The sequence below is a fragment of the Carettochelys insculpta genome, chromosome 6, assembly GCF_033958435.1.
Source record: "Carettochelys insculpta isolate YL-2023 chromosome 6, ASM3395843v1, whole genome shotgun sequence".
NCBI classification, from domain to species: Eukaryota; Metazoa; Chordata; order Testudines; family Carettochelyidae; genus Carettochelys; species Carettochelys insculpta.
The window spans coordinates 40377501-40396180 of NC_134142.1; the positions used below are offsets into that span (position 1 = coordinate 40377501).

The window sequence follows — 18680 nt, forward strand, 5'->3', positions numbered from 1 at the left end:
TCTCTACATTTTATGGCACCAAGCCAAAGGCTAAAATCAGCGTGCCCCAGCATGCCTATGGCTTAGCCATATGGCCAGCCATCGAATAGATCTTTCAGCCAAACAGGTGAGTTTTCTAGCATCCTTCAATTTTGAGGCAGAGGCTTGTTGCCTCTGGTGCTCTCTTGCATTGGTGGCTCAGGCCACAGGTGGCCCCAGAAGACACTGGGTGTAGAGGTGCTCGAGCCTTTAAGAGGGTATATAAAATTTATGATCTGCTCACTTCGATGGGGAGAGGAAAGAACTTTGGTGGGTTGCAGGATGGCCTCATTAATCGGAAGTGCCACTTGAAAAGGTCCCATGGGGCTAAAACATCAACCAGGCTGTGGGATGACTCATGAACTTCTTCCACCTGGATATTAAAGAATATTTTAAGAGGTCCTGAGGCCCTATAGCCACCTGATTGGAGTGGCCAATGAGCGGGCTGATCCTATTGGTGCTGGTGATCAGAGCCTAGTGTCCACAGACAACACTACCAGAGAATTCAGAGCTCTCTTCCCTTTCAATGGCAACACATGGATTGCTGTATTGCGGTCATTGGCACAGTTTGACCTGCAGTCATCAGTGTTGGGTGGGAGGACTCTTGTCCCACTGGTGACACCAGTGCTGAGAAACTCCATAAGTCCCTTGCTTCAGAGTAAGTCTCCAGAGCTGACAGCAGTGGGGTTGCCCTCTGGCTGGTGGGCAAATGCAGACTGCATCCATAAACTCAATGGTGCCAGTGCTGCTGGTGCCAGAGTTGATAGTCAGGCCACCAAAATATTGAGGGAGTTGGGAGAGATGGGTAACTGCTCCAGGGCCTAGCACTCCTGGCTACCACTGCAGTGGCTGGAGCTCCAGGCCCTTAACATTACTCCTGGTGTGCTAGTGAAGGGACTCCCCCAACCACACCTCTATACAAATTAACAAAAACCCCTCACAATGGCCAGATAAAATCCTTCAAACACCATTATGGGCAGTAAGAAGGAACTGAGGAGGTGTGGGGGTGGCTTGTCCTTTATACCAACATGAGGCAGCACTCCTATATGAACCACAGAGGAAAAATGTCTGACAACAGTGTACTGGATGTATATGCGTTTGAACAAAAAGTTTATAATAAGGTTATCATTTTACTCTGTAATCAACATTGTGCCCCTGGGTGCTTCTCTTTGCCTTTTACTTTTCAAAGAAAGTCTTCTTTCACTCTCTGCTTAGAGGATGCAGAGCCAATACCATGAGGGGCAAGCCAGCATGGTCGGATACTCCCTCAAGGCTTCAGCTCCACTAGGCCATTTAATTCCAAGGCTTTCTCCTATGGGGGATTAAGGAGGAGGCTAAAAGAACCAAGCTTTATCTTTGATTCCTATGTGATGTTAGAAAAAAAATCGTTTTGATGTATTGTTTAGGTAAATTTAGAGCTCGATCGTCTCCTCTCCTGTACTGTATCACTCTTGTGTAATGTGAGTTCAAAACACTTCCTGATAACAATGGTCATATTTTATTACCACTTTGCACAAGTGCAAACAATTACACAACACAAACACAATCAGGTCCTTTGCGAAATCACAGGCAGCATAAACCAGGAATCCCACAAAGAGATTTTAGCCAAGCAAGTGGAAAACAAACCTTAAAAATGTAAGGGCAGATTTTCACAAGTGCTCAGTAGACACAAGTGGCAGAGGGCTTTTGTAAGGAGTACAGCTTCCATTTGAGCACCTGCCTAAAGTGCCAGAAGTGCTGGTGATTGAGTCCTTGAGAACAGAGCATGGAGATCTTTGCAACACCCAGCAATGTACTTAGGTGCTCAAATGGAGGCTGAGCTCTCTGAACACCTGATCCCCATTGTGTCTGCTGAGTCTTCCTGATACTTCTGCTCTCAGCATGTGGCTTGGCCATGGAATTTAAAGGAGCAGGACAAGCTTGGCTGAATACCCCTGTTAACACAAATCACCCAAGAAAAACACATTCCACTTATAGTGAAAAGAGGGGGTTAGCAGCAACGGTGTCCCATGGAGAATGCCTTTATACTCACTTGACAGGCTTTTGGGCACAACCCTCCTACACACAGCCCCACCTTTCCCGCTCTCCTCATCCAGAGGAGGTTGTGAGGGGATCAAGCCCTGAGTGGGAATGGAAACAGCTGCACAACAAAAACTGAACTGCATAAAAAGGAATATGTCAAATGGGGAATGGGGTGGGAGTGGATGGGTGTTGGAAACGTCCCATACTGACCAAACATGGAAATTCACAGCAAAATAAGAAAGGGAAGGGAAAGAAAAGACTGAAAGTCCTGAGTGTGAACAACAAAAATGTCATTCATTGATTTCCTCCCACCCCATCTCAAATCAAAGCAGCTCAGAAACTGAGTCGCCTGCTCTCATGACATTTTAGTGTTCACAAGTGTTCTGAGATATCCAAAACCATAGAGCAAAGGTTGGTTTCCTGAAACTGAAAAACCTCATAATAGAGGAGCACTCCCTTTCCTGATAAGCTACAGCACAGCATGGTCAGTGTTCTGCTGCTGACAGGCAAATATCCACTTGGCAGGAGACAACAATGGGAAGCTTAGGGACCATCATTATTCTGAGCCCAATATGGAGCAAGTATTCATCATTGCTTAGTGCCTTTTTGCTTCAGAGTACCAAGGCTAAACGTCAGATTGGACCTGATGTACTTCGTGATTTCTTCTGCTACAGAAATATATGCTCAAGAGCTTCCATGTGCCTCAAGGGCAGTCACACATAACCTAACAGGTCAATGGAACCTGCAGCCTATACAGGCACAAGGAGCTACTGACAGATTTACTGGAGGGCAATGGAGACTGAGGCCCAGAAGCAGCAAGGTACAGGTTGAACCTCTCTAATACGGAATGCTCTAGTCCGTCAACATCCATAATCTGGCACAATTTTAGTTAGCTGGATGGCCACTTTTCACAGGTGTGGCCACGTTTCCTGCGGTCCCACAAAATTTGTTTACAACAGCCAGTCCTGACTCTCAGTGTTCTGTGGTCTTATTCAGCTCTAATTTACCCCTAAATGTCTTCTACATGTCCAGCAGGCAGTAGAAATAGTGATAATGCTGCTAGGTAATACTGACCTCCTGTAGTCCGTCAAATTCTCTCATCTGACACTGGTCAGGTTCCCAGGGTGCCAGACTGGAAATTTGATGTGGGGAAAGTATTTGATGTGGGAAAAGTGCAGGAGCATGCAAATCTCCCAGCCCTCCCAGTGCACCTCAGTAGAGACCACAGATCAGCTTTGCTCTGAAGCTACCTATGCTCCCATGTATTTCTGAGCTCCCACTCTGCACCACACACTTCCACGTATAATCCTTCCCTTTTCCTCTTCCATGCAAACTCTTCAGAAACCAGCTGCACAGGATGCTGACAGCTGGGGGCTGGCACGACACACTCTCATCTCAACCTCTGAGAGACTCAGCACTCAGCTGTACAAATTGCCTGAGCTGCCCCCAACTGCAGAGTAGAGGTCAAAGACCGCAACTAACCCCGTCTTTCTTTCTCTAGGATGGTAACAGAGAGGGAGCCGTGCTAGTCTACACACTATCAAAACAAAAAGCAGTCAAGCAGCACTTTAAAGACTAGCAAAATGGTTTATTAGGTGAGCTTTCGTGGGACAGACCCACTTCTTCAGACCATAGCCAGACCAGAACAGACTCAATGGTCTGGCTATAGTCTGAAGAGGTGGGTCTGTCCCACGAAAGCTCACCTAATAAACTATTTTGCTAGTCTTTAAAGTGCTGCTTGACTGTTTTTTCTCTAGGATGGTGTGAAAGGCACTTTCCCTCCACCCCACAGACAAAAACAGGGTTCGGTTAGCAGTTGAGACGCAGGTTTTGAAATGACCGCACTGCTACCGATTGTGGTTTCTGGATTCTCCACTACACATCGGCGCACATTCTGCATGGTTCCTTTTCATTTTGAGAGCCCTGCTCTTCTCCCTGTGAAACAGGGGATCTTGCGCATTGCCATAGGGCCTTCAGCACTTTCCTTTCTTCTTCCCATTGGCAAAGGGAATTTGATAGAACTCTACTTCAGAGCCTAGCACTGACCTGAGAGATGTTCCTATGCCCGATGTCTGATTTGTGTCCATTCGTACTTTGGTAGAGAGACTGTCTGGTTTATCCCGTCTGCAATGTATACTGCCCAAATCAGACAGTCTCTGACACAAATCATATATCAGGAATGGGAACACAGGTAAACCTGCAGGGAAACATTTAAACCTCCCAGGACATTGAACAATGGATTTAGAAGAAGCCATTCTTCTACAAAAGAATTTCATCACCCAGTTACAGACAGAGACAACAAAACTGGAAATCATTTACAATTTAACACGATTAACACAGACTTGAATAACGATCTTAACTGGTTAACACATTAAAAGGGCAATTTCCCTGCCTTTGATATTTGCACTTCTAAATCACATGCTATGAATGAGACACATCCAGCCTAATGTGCTTCATTAACTGATCCTCCTAATGACAGGCAACTTCCTTTTCTTTTTTTTTTTTTCCTGGCTGCTATATGTACCCTGGATTCTTTAATTTCCACTCCAACTTATCTGATAAAGTGAGTTTTACCCATGATCTAATAAAAGCTTATGATTTAATAAATTTGTTAGTCTCTGAGGTGCCACAGGACTGCTTATTATTAATTATTTGGTGTTTATTCAGTAATAAAGAGAAATCCATGCCATTGAAAGCTATAGAAAGGTACAGGAAGACTGCTTGTTGTTTCTGAAGTTACAGACTAACACAGCTACCTCTCACGGTAAGTAATAATAATTAGGGCTGTTGATTAATCAAAATTAACTCATGTGATTAACTGAACGAAGTGATTGCAATTAATTACAATTAATCACACTGTTAATCATGCTGTTAAGCAACAGAATCCTAATTGAAGCCTATTAAGTATTTCGGATGTTTTTTCCTACATTTTCAAACATATTGATCTCAGTTACAAGATAAAGTGTACAGTGCTCACTTTCGATTATTTCTGATGACAAATATTTTCAGTGAAAAAGTGATAAACATTTTTCAAATAACCTCAAACAAGTCCTGTAGTGCAGTCTCTTTATTGCAAATGAAGAACTCACAAATGTAGGGGTTTTTTGTTACATAACTGCACTCACAAAGAAAACAATGCAAAACTTTAGAGACCACAAGTTCTCTCAGTCTTACTTCTTGTTCAGCCAAATGTGAAGACAAACACATTTGTTTACATTTACAGAATATACCGATGCCGGCTTTTTATTTACATCACCTGAAAGTCAAAACAGGCACAGCATTTTTGTAGCCACAACACTGCATTCCAGATATGCTGAACATTTGCATGCCCCTGTGGGGCCGACAGACTTCCCAGGCCCCTGAGCAAGGTGGGGAGGTAGCTTTGTTCTCCCAGAAGGGGCAAGGCCTTGGGCAGAAGGAGCAGGACGGGGGCAACCAGCCCCTCAATGTTGCTCAGAGCATGCTGTTCTAGCATTCACCCTGAAGTCCTCAAAGCTGCCTCTAGTGCACCTCATGATGCTCCAGCAACAATATAAAGGGCCCAAGGCTCCAACCACCACTGTTGCTGCTGTAGTACCAGTGGCTGAAAACCCTTGGCCATTTTGAATGACCACGATCTGGGGCAGATGCACCTTTGTCCCCAGGTCAGCAGGACTGAGTCCCTTTATGCTTTGGCCACCATTCCAGAGGACATGCATCCATGCTGATGATGTGCTCTAAAAAAGTAGTACCTCAGTTAAACTTGTGACTGAGCTCCTTGGGGGAAAGTTGTATGTCTCCTGCTCTGTTTTACCCACATTCTGCCATATAATTCGTACTATAGCAGTCTGAAAAGATGACTCCACTCATTGTTTGTTTTAAGAACACTGTCACTGCAGATTTGAGTAAAAAAAGAAGGTGGCACTAATCTGAGATTTCTTAAGATAGCTACAGCAGTCAACTCAAGGGTTAGGAATCTGATCTGCCTTCCCAAATTTGAGAAGGATAAGGTGTGTTATATGCTTTCAGAGATCTTAAAAGAGCAACACTCCATTGCATGAACTACAGAACTTGAACCCCCCAAAAAGAAAAGCTATCTTTTTCTGGTGGCATCTCCCTCAGATGGTGAAAACAGACATTCATCAGTCTTCTAAACTTTGGATTGCTATTGAGCAGAAACCATTGTCAGCATGGGCACATGTCCCCTGAAATAATGGCTGAAGCATGAAGCGACATGACTCTTTTGGGCAAGTGGAATGTAAAAATCTTATGACACAGGCCATAACAGTGCTATGCAAACACCTCTTCTCACTTTCAGGTGACAGTAACAAGAAGCTGGCAACATTATCTCCTGAAAATGTAAACAAACTAGTTTGTCTTTATGACTGACTGAACAAGAAACAGGACTGAGTGCACTTACAGGCTCTAAAGTTTTCCATTGTTTTATTTTTAATACAGGCTTTTTATATAACTCTACATTTGTAAATTTAACTTTAATGATAAAGAGATTGCATTACAGTATTTACATTGGGAAATTGGAAAATACTGCATCTTTTGCTTTTTACAGTGCAAATATTAGTAATAAAATAAATATAAAGTGAGCACTGTATACTTTGTATTGTGGTGTAACTGAAATCAATATTTTGGAAAATATAGAACATTCAACATATTGAAATAATTAGCATTCTATCATAACCAGTGTGAAAAATCACCTGCTTAATCAAGATCTATTTTATCAATTGCTTGACAGTCCTAAATGAGAGTTTCAAGCATGGATTACCAGTAGGGAATGGTCCTAAATACTTGATGATACTTATTGATGAACCATCCAATTCAAGGTTTCTAGTAATAAAATAAAAATTATCAGAACTAACCTGAGATTCATGAGAACTAATTTATTCCAATATTTGCATGCTTGTTTGATTAATGCTTGTAAAGTGCTGTATAGCACTAAGTGATTTTAATTGTTGCTAATAGAGAATTTTGTAAGTTGCAATTCAAAAGAAGTGTTTTCCATACCAATCACAAATGTCTCTTTCAGTTTTTCAAAGACTATCATTAATATGGCCATCGCCATCTCTGCTCCTCCCTAAATGGCACTGAAATTAAGAATCCGAGCTGGCCCTTCTGTCCTGTAAAGCACTAATGGCCATCTTTATTTTACCATCCAGCTGTTCAGTGGCAGCTTTTCACTCTGAACAATCATTAACCATTTCAGGAAATCAGCCTGGACAATTATGGATACTTTCAATCTGTGAAACAGTCAAACCTCTTGAGCCACTGAAAAACACCCTCTTTGTTACCCTGAGTTCCTTGCCAAACCCACCAGCTGCTGTGTCAGAGGTGTGATTGCATCCAAATTGAAGGCACCATAGGTTACACAAAAGGCATCTTTCAGTCCAAACTAGTAATGGGAACAAGAACCTTCTCTACCTTGCAGGTCAGCTTTGGTCAACTCAACTTTGTTAGCAAAGAACAGAAAAAGAATAAAACAAAACAGAAACAAAAAACAACCAGAGGTTAGTAAAAAGGCAGATAAATCAGAATATCACTGAAAATAAACAAACAAAAACAAACACAACCCGGAGGCACAGGTAATACAAATGTGAGGAGCACTGCAACCACCACAGACACAGGGGAAGTAGAAGGATCCAGGCAGCCACTGTTGCCTTAACCATCACCACCAAAATGCTGGCAGGTTTTGTATCAGATGACAAAGCACAGATGATGGGGAAAAACAGATTTCTCTCGCACACATGCACACACAAACACCAGAACAAAAACAGCAGCATCCCCGATGTACTCCCAGTTACATAGCATTACCATCAGTGCCCCATGATGTGTACTCATCATGTCAGGAGGCCCCTCCCCTCCGCCCCTCTCCAAACCAAGAAATACTTAGAATCAACTTGACTCCAAACACTATTTGACCTTTAATGGGTGATCTACGACTATATTTATCACCTTGCAACATCTGAAGCAGGCTGGAAACACAAAGCTGCTCCCCTCCCTCAGATCATAGTTGCCTGTTGGCTTTTTGTTTAAAGTGATAGGCGAATTTGTTTAAAGGCTAGGTGAACGATGAGGGACGGACAGTCCTCTCCAAAGATTCTCTTCATCCATGGAAGCTCCCTTCATATGCTGCCTGCTGCCCAGGTGCTATACCCAGCTCTGAAAGAAGCCCATACACGCTTGAGAGAAGAGGACAATCCCATCTCTGTGGCCCATTTACTTCTTCGCAGTTGCAGTATATGTGACATAGAGAAAACTGTGATGTTACCAGCACCCAACTACAGCCAAGCTGCATTCAGAAAAAGGATCACAGAAAAGACCACCGCCCTCCCCCAGTTTTGTGCTGGTAGCAGACAAGTGCCCCCCCCACTACGGGGACAGCTCATATACAGAGAAGACACACTGATTTGATGTTTCAAACTTTGATCAAAGTTTTCTCCTTCAGCTTGGATAGGGAGCGGGGATGGGGGCAGCCAGCAGCTCCTGAATAACACATTTCTCTGACCGCTCACTCGGTGGCAGGAACATTTGATAAAACACTGGTCCTCGCCATTGGTGGATAAGAAGGTTGCACTAACCTTTGTGGCTTATTATTCTTAGTAAGCGCTGCTACTACTTCAGAGCTGGGACAGACTCATAGCAGGTGTTATTTTTCCCTTCTTTTACATTTACTGTTCTATAAATTGGAATTGGCAATAGCAGCACACGTGCAGTTCCTATAAGGTTTAACATCTTGAACCTTTGCTATCATTTTACAAGCCACAGCCCATGAAAGACTCAAGATCACAATTACCTCCCTTTTCAAAGCACTCAGATGTTTTTGCTTCCCCCTTCAGAGAAGCTCCATTACTCAGACCCGTAAAATTTCCAAAGGTCTCTCAAATGAAGAGGAACAGCGTCCATTTCTCCAGGCCTTTACCCTTGCCACTTCGTCCCAGAGACAGTATTTTGTGCAGAACAAATGAGGATTCTCCTGCTGCCCAGCTCCTCAGCTTCTTCTGACCGGATCCAGGGGTCAAACCATCAGGAGGAATTTGTGAAATCGGTGTTCACAGTGCCAGCACCATACAATGGTATACACTACAGAGGTGTTGCAAAGCTGTATCAGACTCCTGTTACGTCAGCTAGCCTCCACTCAACCTGGCCAATCTCGGATGCTTTGCAGAAAGGTGAAGAATGACCATTCTTCTCCCCATAAGCTGAGATATAGTGAGTGAAATCCTTTTTGACATGATTCACTGATTAGTTTACAAGTATAACATTCGATTACCATCCCTCCTCTCCTGCTCACAAGCCTCACCGTACTCAAAATGCAGCAGTCAATAAATTATCCAGTCCCTGCATTTGATATGCTGCAGCAAATTCCAAATATTAACTATCCAGTGTGGTGCATCGCATAAGATGAGAACTTCATGTCAGGATTTGGCAAGAGATTAAGTTGGGCTAAGAGAGACAAAAGTCCATCCCAAGAGCAAAATGGCGACATGGGAAAAACCCAGCCCCCAGCTAAACAGCAGTTACTTGCTCTTGCTTTGTGGAGATATTTAGCTCAGCTCCATCTTCTCAGTGGGTCTGGTCAAAAAAGGTAAAGAGAAGTGTGTGTGGAGAGAGGTGCGACAGAGACTCTCTTGGGCACACAGGACTTGTGTTTCAGGAGAAGAGAAATTTGTAATGACATTCTAGCTAAGCCACCTCCAAGATTTGTGAAACGGGTATTTGGGAGGTGAAGGATTATTTTGGCTGCCTTTGGTCCATGTGTTCAGCAAAAGGAGCAAAGTCTCTGGTAGGGGAAACGGAGAATCAGGATAACACAGGGCAAATGAATGATAGCAATGAAAATGACCTCAGGACACATCATACATACCAATTAGTCATTATAGTTCAAGCTCAGAACATTTTCCCAGATCAGAACTTCCTTTACATTAGGTTCATGGGGTTAAAATTCAGTGCACTGCATCTTGACTCTTATGCACCCTGGGATAAATTTAGCCCTTGATTTCAATGGAGTTACACCACAGATAAAGTATTCAGCCAGAGGTTTGGGGTCCATAGGAAAGCACTTTTTTGTAAAAGACTTGGCCTGAGTTGAAGCGTCACTGGTTTATTCTGAAGGAGAGTTATCCCTCATAGACCTCATCATCTTCTTCACGTTCACTCTATCCTCCATTTTACTTCTGCCACATAGACTCCACACTATAGAAACCCTTTACCTGGAGCCTTATAATACCACTCCAAGTGTTTACCTGGTGCAGCACGAGTAATACAGGTTGTTCCTGTCTCTCAGAAAGGATCCCATGCTGCCAAACACCGCCACAGGTTCCAGAGCCCTGAACATGGCGAATCACACATGGTGACATGTGGAAAGTTTATTTCCTCGTCAATTTCCAACACTCTGTTCCTCTGTAATGCCTGCCACTTGATGACCACTAAGAATTTTAAAAACAGAATTGTGCTTCATGTTTGTCCATTCATATGGCGCTGATACATCCCCCAGTACAGATGGGGACAATGAGGCCCACAGCAGACAGGGGGTTGTTCAGGTTTATAGAATCACAGAAATTAAGGCTAGCTCGAAGAGACCCCAAGGGGTCATCTAGTGCTCTTCTCCTTCCCTACTGAAGCAAGTATGCTTAGACCACCCCACGAAGTGTTTGTCTAACTTGCTGATAAACACCTCTATTGACACTGACTCCACAAGCTCCAGGGACATCTATTCCAGGAACTGATTATTTCTTATACAGGTTGTGTCTCCCTGGTCCATTACCCTCAGGACCTGGATAGTCCAGGACAAGGGGATCTGACAGAGAAGGGGAGGTCAGGCCAGCTGCCTGGATGGGCGGGGGCCCTCTTACAGGGTTCCTCTCTAGGGCTATTGGAGTCCTAGATCCTTTTCTGCAGTACTTCTTCCTGAACAGTCATTGCTCATTTTCTGTGTGAGGCCCCTTTCCTACACGTAGCAGTATTTACTTGTCTTGTAGACGTTTACAGAGTGGTACTCCCAGACCCTTGCAATCAGCAACAGAGCAGGCTGGTTTGCCTTCTCCTTGTTTCTGTTCTTATTGTGTTTTGTTTTCTTTCTAAATCTGAGGATCCCTTTTCAAAAGGTTTTGTGGCTCCCAGTGCTGATTTGCTGGCCCAATTCCAATTTGTGCCAGGATCACTTCTGTTGTAGCTGCTCTCCCAGGCACAGTTTTGTGACTTTGCTAGAGCACATGAGTTATAGCCATTCCTTAACAAGTAACCCAGTATGACCTTACTTACAGGAGGGTTGCGTGTTCAACATCAGCCATGGACAAATTCCTCCCAACAGGGTGCAGCAAAGCTATTACCTTTACTAAATACCTTTCAGGAAAACAGAAGCTGCCAGCCTAACACTGACCAAAGGTTTGTGTGATCAGGGAACAGCTGCCAAGTGATCTTGGATAAACAATAAACAGGACAGACCCAGCCTTCTGCAAAAGGGCACAGAGAGCAGCTTCACAAGCTCATTTGCCGTTTCAAGTACGCCTTGTATTTTTGTTTCACAGTGAAGCATCCATGTCTAGGTTGAAATAAGTCCATGCTTGGCCAAACATAAAGCTCTCTTGGGGTATTTCCCAGGGTTTTCCAACAAACTTGGGATTGCACTGGGGCCCTCTACAGATGAAAGAATTATCGCTACAACTTGAGCTGCACAGCTAGGGCTGGAACAGGCCCACATCCTTTGTGAGTTACGCACCAAAGGGGATATGTAACACAAAGCAACCAGTGGGTTACATTTGCTCTGCTGCCATCCTCAGGTTGCAGATTGGGTAATTTTCTTCTGCATGGCAAACTCCTCCTTGCAATGCCAATTAGATCCAGAGTCACCCTTGCCTTCAGGTCTTTAATGTGCATAGAAATGCTACACAACAGTTTGAGACCTGACACATTCTATGCCAGAGATGGCTGCATTTCAGTTAGTTGTTCCTGTACACATGCTGCAGAATGCTACAGAAATAACCCCTCACTTTTCTATAAATGGCATTTATTTTGAACTCTCCTAAAGAACCTTACAATACCTCTGATGAGGTAGAAAAGGGACTAATTCCCCCACTGAAATGCAGCCACCTCTTGGATAGAAGATGGTACTGTTTATCAATGTTACACAATGATTTAGACAGGAAGTTAAGGAGAATCATGTATCCAAAGAAGTTAAGTGACCCGTTGAAGGCTACCAAGGGCATAAGTGGCAGAGGAAGTAAACTCCTTCCCTGTCACATTCCCCATGAAAATAAAATTCCTGTTTAGTTGAAATATGGGACAGGCCCCTGAAAAAACAATACTAGTGGTAAACATAAAGGTTGATCCCATATACAGAGTGAACCTGCAGCTGCAGGAAAAATGCCATCCAGCTGTGATTTCAGGGATGGAGAAGGTGTAAGGAAAGGAAGGACAATGGGGAGAGGTTATGTGCCTGGAAATACACGAGGGCAGAAACCCTTTTCTTTCTGGGCTCTGAAGATCAGACTCTGGACACAGACATCTGGATTCTCCAATGTGCCCTGCATCAGCATAAATCTGCTCCTGCTGAAATAAAGCTCAAACTCCCAAAGAGCGTGGTGGGAACAGTTAGGCTAATGCTGAGCACTGCTGAAAATCCACCCAGAGAGTCTGCGCATTGTCTCCTCACTGTTCCGGGACAGGCCCTTCTCAAGTAGATTTGATCAGAAGGATGCATCACTTACCCACCTTCTTCCTTCCCAAAATCAAAAACACACCACTGAAGATTAACTCAAAAATGCATTTATTCCAAATGTTATTATACGCCTAAGCTGACGGCATGGAACTCAAAGGCTGTCCAGGCCCTCTGCCTTGCAGGATGGGCACAACGCTACCCTGTACCCACTACAGAAACAGACTGTTAAATCAGCACCAGACATTCAGTGCTACACTTTTTGCAGTGTAAGGAAGGTGGCATGTGACCACTACCCCAAGGAGGTTAGGAGAACAGGCAGTGCACACCTGGCTACTGCACATCACAGCCCTGGGGACTGCTGTGACATTAGTCCAAAGGCAGGAAAAACAACCTGGTGTTTCCTCACTCCCTTGGCTCCTTAGTTGTTTCTATCCCAGGGCACACTAGCAGGGAGCTTAGGGTGTTCAGCACCTTCCTGTGGGACACTGAGCAGGGATGGCCGACGTGGGTAAGGTAAGAGTTACCTTGGAAGGTCCATGTGTCTGCAACGACAGGACGAAAGCACTGGCTCTCGCTTCTGTCTTCTAGGTTTTGATTTTCCCGGGATGCAGCTCAGGGAAGGATGTGCCTACCAGCATCAGCAAGGGTGGCCTGATGAGTATCCCCTCTAGTTTATGTCCATGTACAGAATGAATTTTGTTATGTGCACCAGTGTGAAGATGATGTGTGTCACACCACCTCCATACTGGTGCACATAAAATTCATTCTGCCAATGGACAAACTGTGGGGAGGGGAGGCCAAGAGGCGGGCAGTGTAGGAGCCATCTCAGGGTTCTGTAGGGGTGAGAGATCTGGCTGGGGCTGAGGTGTATGGTGTGCAGGTTGGGGACAAGATGTGCGGGAGTGGGCACAGGGCAGCAGGTTGGGGTGGAGTTAGAGGGTAGGAGGGGGCTCAGGGTCGGGGTGCAGGATCTCAGAGAGTGCCAGGAAGGAGGAGGCGGCTCAGAGTTGGGGTGTGGGATCTCAGAGGGAGCTAGAAAGGTAGAGGGGTTTCAGGCATGGGGAAGAGGATTGAGGTGCAGAGTATTTACCTGGGGCAGCTCTCATTTGGTGGAGGGGAAAACAGGCATTCTGTGATGCTTCACATATGTACAGGTACCAGCCCAGCAGTTCCTATTGGCTGCAATTCTCAGCTTATGGGAGCTCAGGGCACAGGATCTCCAGAGCTCATGGTGACAATGCTCCAGCTGGGGGCATGGGAGAAGGGAGGAGGAATGGCAGTACACAGCTACCTTTTCCCTCCCCTGCCAGGAAGGGATGGCCCAGACACATGGACTTTACAGGCTGCAGCCCAGGGCCCTGGGTAAGGGAGCTCTCCCCCGTCACAGCAGCTCCATGCATAGCCACCCAGAGCCAGAGCCCCTGTGCAGTAGATCCATGTTGGCACACTTACTGGGGACAGTGCACAGGCTAACGTTGTCAGAATGGCTTGTGAGCTGACGCTGTAGCAGAAAGAAGGGGCAGGGAGATGTAGTAGTAGCTACAGCCCTGGCAAAGAGCAACTGTCCTAGGCATTAAGAGTGGGAAAGGCAACCACTCATTTGGATCCAAGCTCCATTGGCCCGCAGCTTGGCTCTGTTTCTGGGAGATGGCAAATAGGTCACGTCACTTAAGTGAATCCTATTTGCTGGACCAGGACCAGTGACCACTGGCTCCGAGGACAGCATTAGCCAGCCTTCCTCAGTCAGGAACAGGGCGGCTGCCAGAGGACAAAGGCGACAATTGACCTGGGCCCGGGGCTTCAGGCTGCAACTGCCACAGCAGCAGTGGCCAGAGCCCCAGGCCCTTTAAATCACCACCATCGGCCTGTGTGGCACAGTCCAGGCAGCACTGAGGGCTGGGTGGAGGAGGCTAATCCTCCAGTACTGCCCCTTCCTGGGATCCTGGGCCTGAGGTCCTCCCCATCCCACCCACTCCCACTTCTCCCAGGATCTGGTGAAGTCTTTCACCAGCCCTAGTTAGGGCGGGCCTAAAGCATGGGTCTCCAAAAGAGAGGAAAGCAAATGAAGGGAACTTGAGGGATGAGCATTACTAGCAATCCCACACGCAAACACTGCACTATATACACTTAACAGAAACCCGTGATATGGTAAAAAGGTTTTCCTGGCAATGGAATGACAGCTGGGAAAAATCCAAAGGGGCAGTTTTAGAAAAGCAAAGGGACTTTTCCTGAGCCCTGAAAGCAACACTGTAAGAGAGAAAATATTCCCACGTTTGGCACCCTGGCTACAGGCCTAAGAGGCACAACTACAAGCTCTAAGGCTCAATGCAACTTAGAGGGGACGTGTCCAGACCAATGGACCCATTAAAAGTTGTACTGGGGCAGGAAGAAGACATGGTTATGGCTATTATGTACCACACACCAATGCTATGAGAAGAGAGCTTTATATCAAGTGTTTTTTCTCATCCCAGTATGCAAACAACTCCCACCAGTTACTGATGGAGTTATTTTTATTGAGCAGCAGGATTGGGATAAAATACTCCCTGCAATCAGAACACCCAACTGATGGGCTGTAGGGAAGGGTTTGGTTTCAAACTGAGCTGCTGCTTTAAGGCTTCACAGCTCCTGAAGGCTTGGAGACATGACACTACACTGCAATTTCCAAAACTGCTGAACAACATCCCCAGTGGGAAGGAAGAGACTTTCCAGGGCATGGAGGCCAATTTTTAGCTGTTAGCAAGGCGGGGAATGTACCATACCAGCTGGTATGCATGCATATGGATAGAAGGATCTGATCCTACGTGTGGGCTGTCTAACAGATATGGTCCACATGAATTAAAGCCTGGTCCAGAAATGCACATATTTTGCATCAGCATGTAAGATCAGTTTGCTCCAATAGTGACTGCTCATCTACAAAGAGATGTAAGTCATAACACTACTGACAAACCAACAGAAATTATCATCTAACTCATGTGATGTGGGCCCATGCTTTGTGAGAACAAGATCCTGAGCCCTTGCCGCCATGCCACATGCATGTGGTTGAGCTGGGGGGTACTTACAGTCAGTCTTTTTATTTTTCATTGCTAGAAGTCTGGCCTAGATAATAAGTTCTTCTTTAAAGGGCTAGAAATCACTTTATCCGGATGCCTGACAAGGCACCTTCAGCCATTCTCCGACTCTCTCCCTGCGAGACCCACTTGAGGAGAGGAATATTCTCTTCTCGCCCCCAAACCTCCATCCTCCCTGCCACGACATGGTGTTCAAAATGTTTAGCTTCATGGAATCCCAAGAGAGTCCCCAGGGACAAATGGTGGCCTGAGGAACACAGCAGAGAACCTCTGCTCCAGAGCTAGTCTAAACACATCCCATGTTCTTAGCATCAGTATGGATCTCAGTAGGAAAAGCGCATGAGGAGTCTGCTACCAACTCCACACTCAATATCCTTCCATTGCTAGAGACACAATCCTTGGGGAATATAAGTACATAACATGGCCATTGGCAGTCAGTGGTCACCTCCGCTCAGGCACTGCACAGTGAGGAGGTTACTAACATGGCCATTACATGCTGATGGCAGTGAAGGACATCACAATGAAAGCAAACTGATGAGATGGCCTGTAAAGTTGGTGAGCAGAAGAGCAGGGGCCAGTGAAGATATAAGGGGGGCTGCCCGAGAGGGGAATGTCACTCAGGTGAGCTGTACCTTCACATCCACGCTCAATCTGCCCACTGCGGTGGAGAGCATCACTGATCAGATCGGGCAGTCGCCCATTCAAGTCCACCGACGCTAAGCAGCCCTGAAACCCATCACGTGAGGCTACTAGCTTTGGGACGTTGCTGTACATGCCTTGAGCCAAGCCAGCAATGTAGAGATCACCTGGAGATACACAGGGTAAAAAGACAAAAGCAAAAGGCAAATAAACTTATCTTCCAGAGTTGGATTTCCCTCACGTTCATTAAATGAATTGCACGGACACAGAAAGAAGGGGAGCTGGAGCTGCCCTTCCCACCCACCTTTACTAACGTGCTTCCATATTGACAGATACCACCAATTCTTAGTCCTGTGCTCCCCCATAAACAGTGGTTCTCAGTCCTGCCACTCTCTGCATTCTGCCATTCTAGACCTGCTAGTGCTGCACTAGATCTAGAATGAAAGATTAATACAGAAGTGGCCTGTCCTAACCAAAGAAGGGTGACTGTGTTTAAGGAGTCATTCTGTGGTGTGGGCATGCATGAGTCTCTGAAGGAGCTAGAACAGCAAATTATGGTGCTTAGAAAACTTGCTAACAGAGTGAGCACAGCATGAAATTCAAAGAACCCCCAGCCCCCGCAACACATCCTCAACCTTCCTTGGTGCTTGGTTATGCAGCTTCCTCTTGGCTGATGCTCTCCCACCCTGCAGGCCCAAAGGGCCAATGACGTCCTTTTGAAGTTTACCTTTAAGGTCAAGATTTTTGGCACCGTTGATAACCTGAGTAACGACCCGGGTGTCCACTTTTAAGCTGTGCGTGTTACTGTTGTCGCGGGTGATGACCACATTGTGCCACTGGTTGTCATTAAGGGGCCGATCACTGTTGCCCTTGATGACGTTAGGACCATTCCCAAGGTCAAATACATAGTGTATATACCTGCAAACAACATGTGTATCAGCTCAGATAATATGGAAAATCCAGAGCTACTGCTGGTTTTTCTCCAAGCATGGCTGATAGCCTCTTAGGCAAATTTCAGTGAAAGCTTTACGAGGCAGGATCACTGTGTCTAGGTATAAGTGACATAACACATCAGAGACTCCACCCAGCACAAGTTAGTGGCAGTCAGGAACAGAAATGAGCAGCCCCAGTCTTACCCTTAGCCACTGCACCATATGCCTCAGTTAAAAGGAAAGGAAGTAATATTGACTAGCCAGAGGACTCTCTCTTTATATAAATATTTTAAAGTCTATCCACAGCATGACTCAGGCTTACCTGAATACCTTCAGGAAACAGCACAGATTTTACTCACCCCTTGACCAGCTCAACTGCAATGAAATCACTGCCATCACCGCTGTTGAAGAGGATGAAGCCGTCAGCTGATGTGGTCTTGAACTGAAAGAAAAGGTGCATGGAGGTGTAGGCCTGCAAGGTGGCTAGGCTCAGATAGCTGCTCTTGGTCTTGAAGGTGACCGGGTCAGCGATGATGTTGCGGAGACCGAAGCGTGCTTTCAGCTCACAGTAGTCAATGTCGCCATTCTTGCACAGGTCAATGTAGAGAAGCCCATTAAACATGAGGCTCTGGAGGTGTCCAATGAAGCTAGAGGGGATGACGGAGATGTACCGCTTCTCTGTCATGATCCCTGTTTCGATGTTGTGGAACTCCAAGCGTGTGTGGTCACCAACCATTGTTCCTGAATGCCGCAAACAGGAGGAAATATGTAGAAAACCCAGCATGCTAGGGGACTGGTTACAAGCTAAGGAGCAATTCACCTCCAGGCTTCCAAATCAGTAAGGAAAAAGTTATCACCTAGCAGGCAGCCTGTGTGTGAAATGAGTTTGGCATGGGCAGGTTTCAAACCGCTTCCTAGTAGATAAGTTTCCATACTACAAAAGCCACTACCACTCCTCTGGTCACTCTGAAAGGTGGAGGATGAGTGGATTGTGAACTCCCTGCTCCTTTCTAAGGGTAGGCCCCTAATGGCCTGAGTTGCTAGCACTTTCTGTCCTATACACACACACACACACACCCTAGAACTGGAAGGGACCGTGGGAGGTCATCTCATCCAGTCCCCTGTCCCTTTGGCAGGACCAAGCACCATTCCAGACATCTATTTGCCCCACTCCCTAAATGGCCTCCTCAAGGATTGAGCTCACAACCCTAGGTTTAACAGGCCAATGCTCAAACCACTGAGCTATCATAACACAAAAAACTTCAGCTTCACACCAGTGCTTGACACAGAGCCTAGAAAACCCTGATGAATCTACCCCATTATCACAGAGACCCCATCCTACAGAAACAGGGC

At 45.7% G+C, this 18680-nt stretch overlaps 1 protein-coding gene across 16 annotated transcripts in view; it reads right to left on the minus strand.

Moving 5' to 3' along the window:
* Nucleotides 1–18680, minus strand: part of NRXN3 (neurexin 3) — a 1384038-nt gene that overhangs the window by 731979 nt on the left and 633379 nt on the right. For 14 of the 16 annotated variants that reach the window (XM_074996672.1, XM_074996671.1, XM_074996675.1 and 11 more), the window contains 3 exons: nt 17687–18068; nt 17123–17313; nt 16389–16562 (listed from right to left, as the gene is read on the minus strand). In XM_074996672.1, coding sequence (XP_074852773.1) covers nt 16389–16562; nt 17123–17313; nt 17687–18068 — 747 coding nt within the window. Of the gene's footprint in view, nt 1–7452; nt 7480–16388; nt 16563–17122; nt 17314–17686; nt 18069–18680 lie in introns of all 16 variants that reach the window. The other 2 variants (XM_074996679.1, XM_074996677.1) reach the window with 1 other exon arrangement.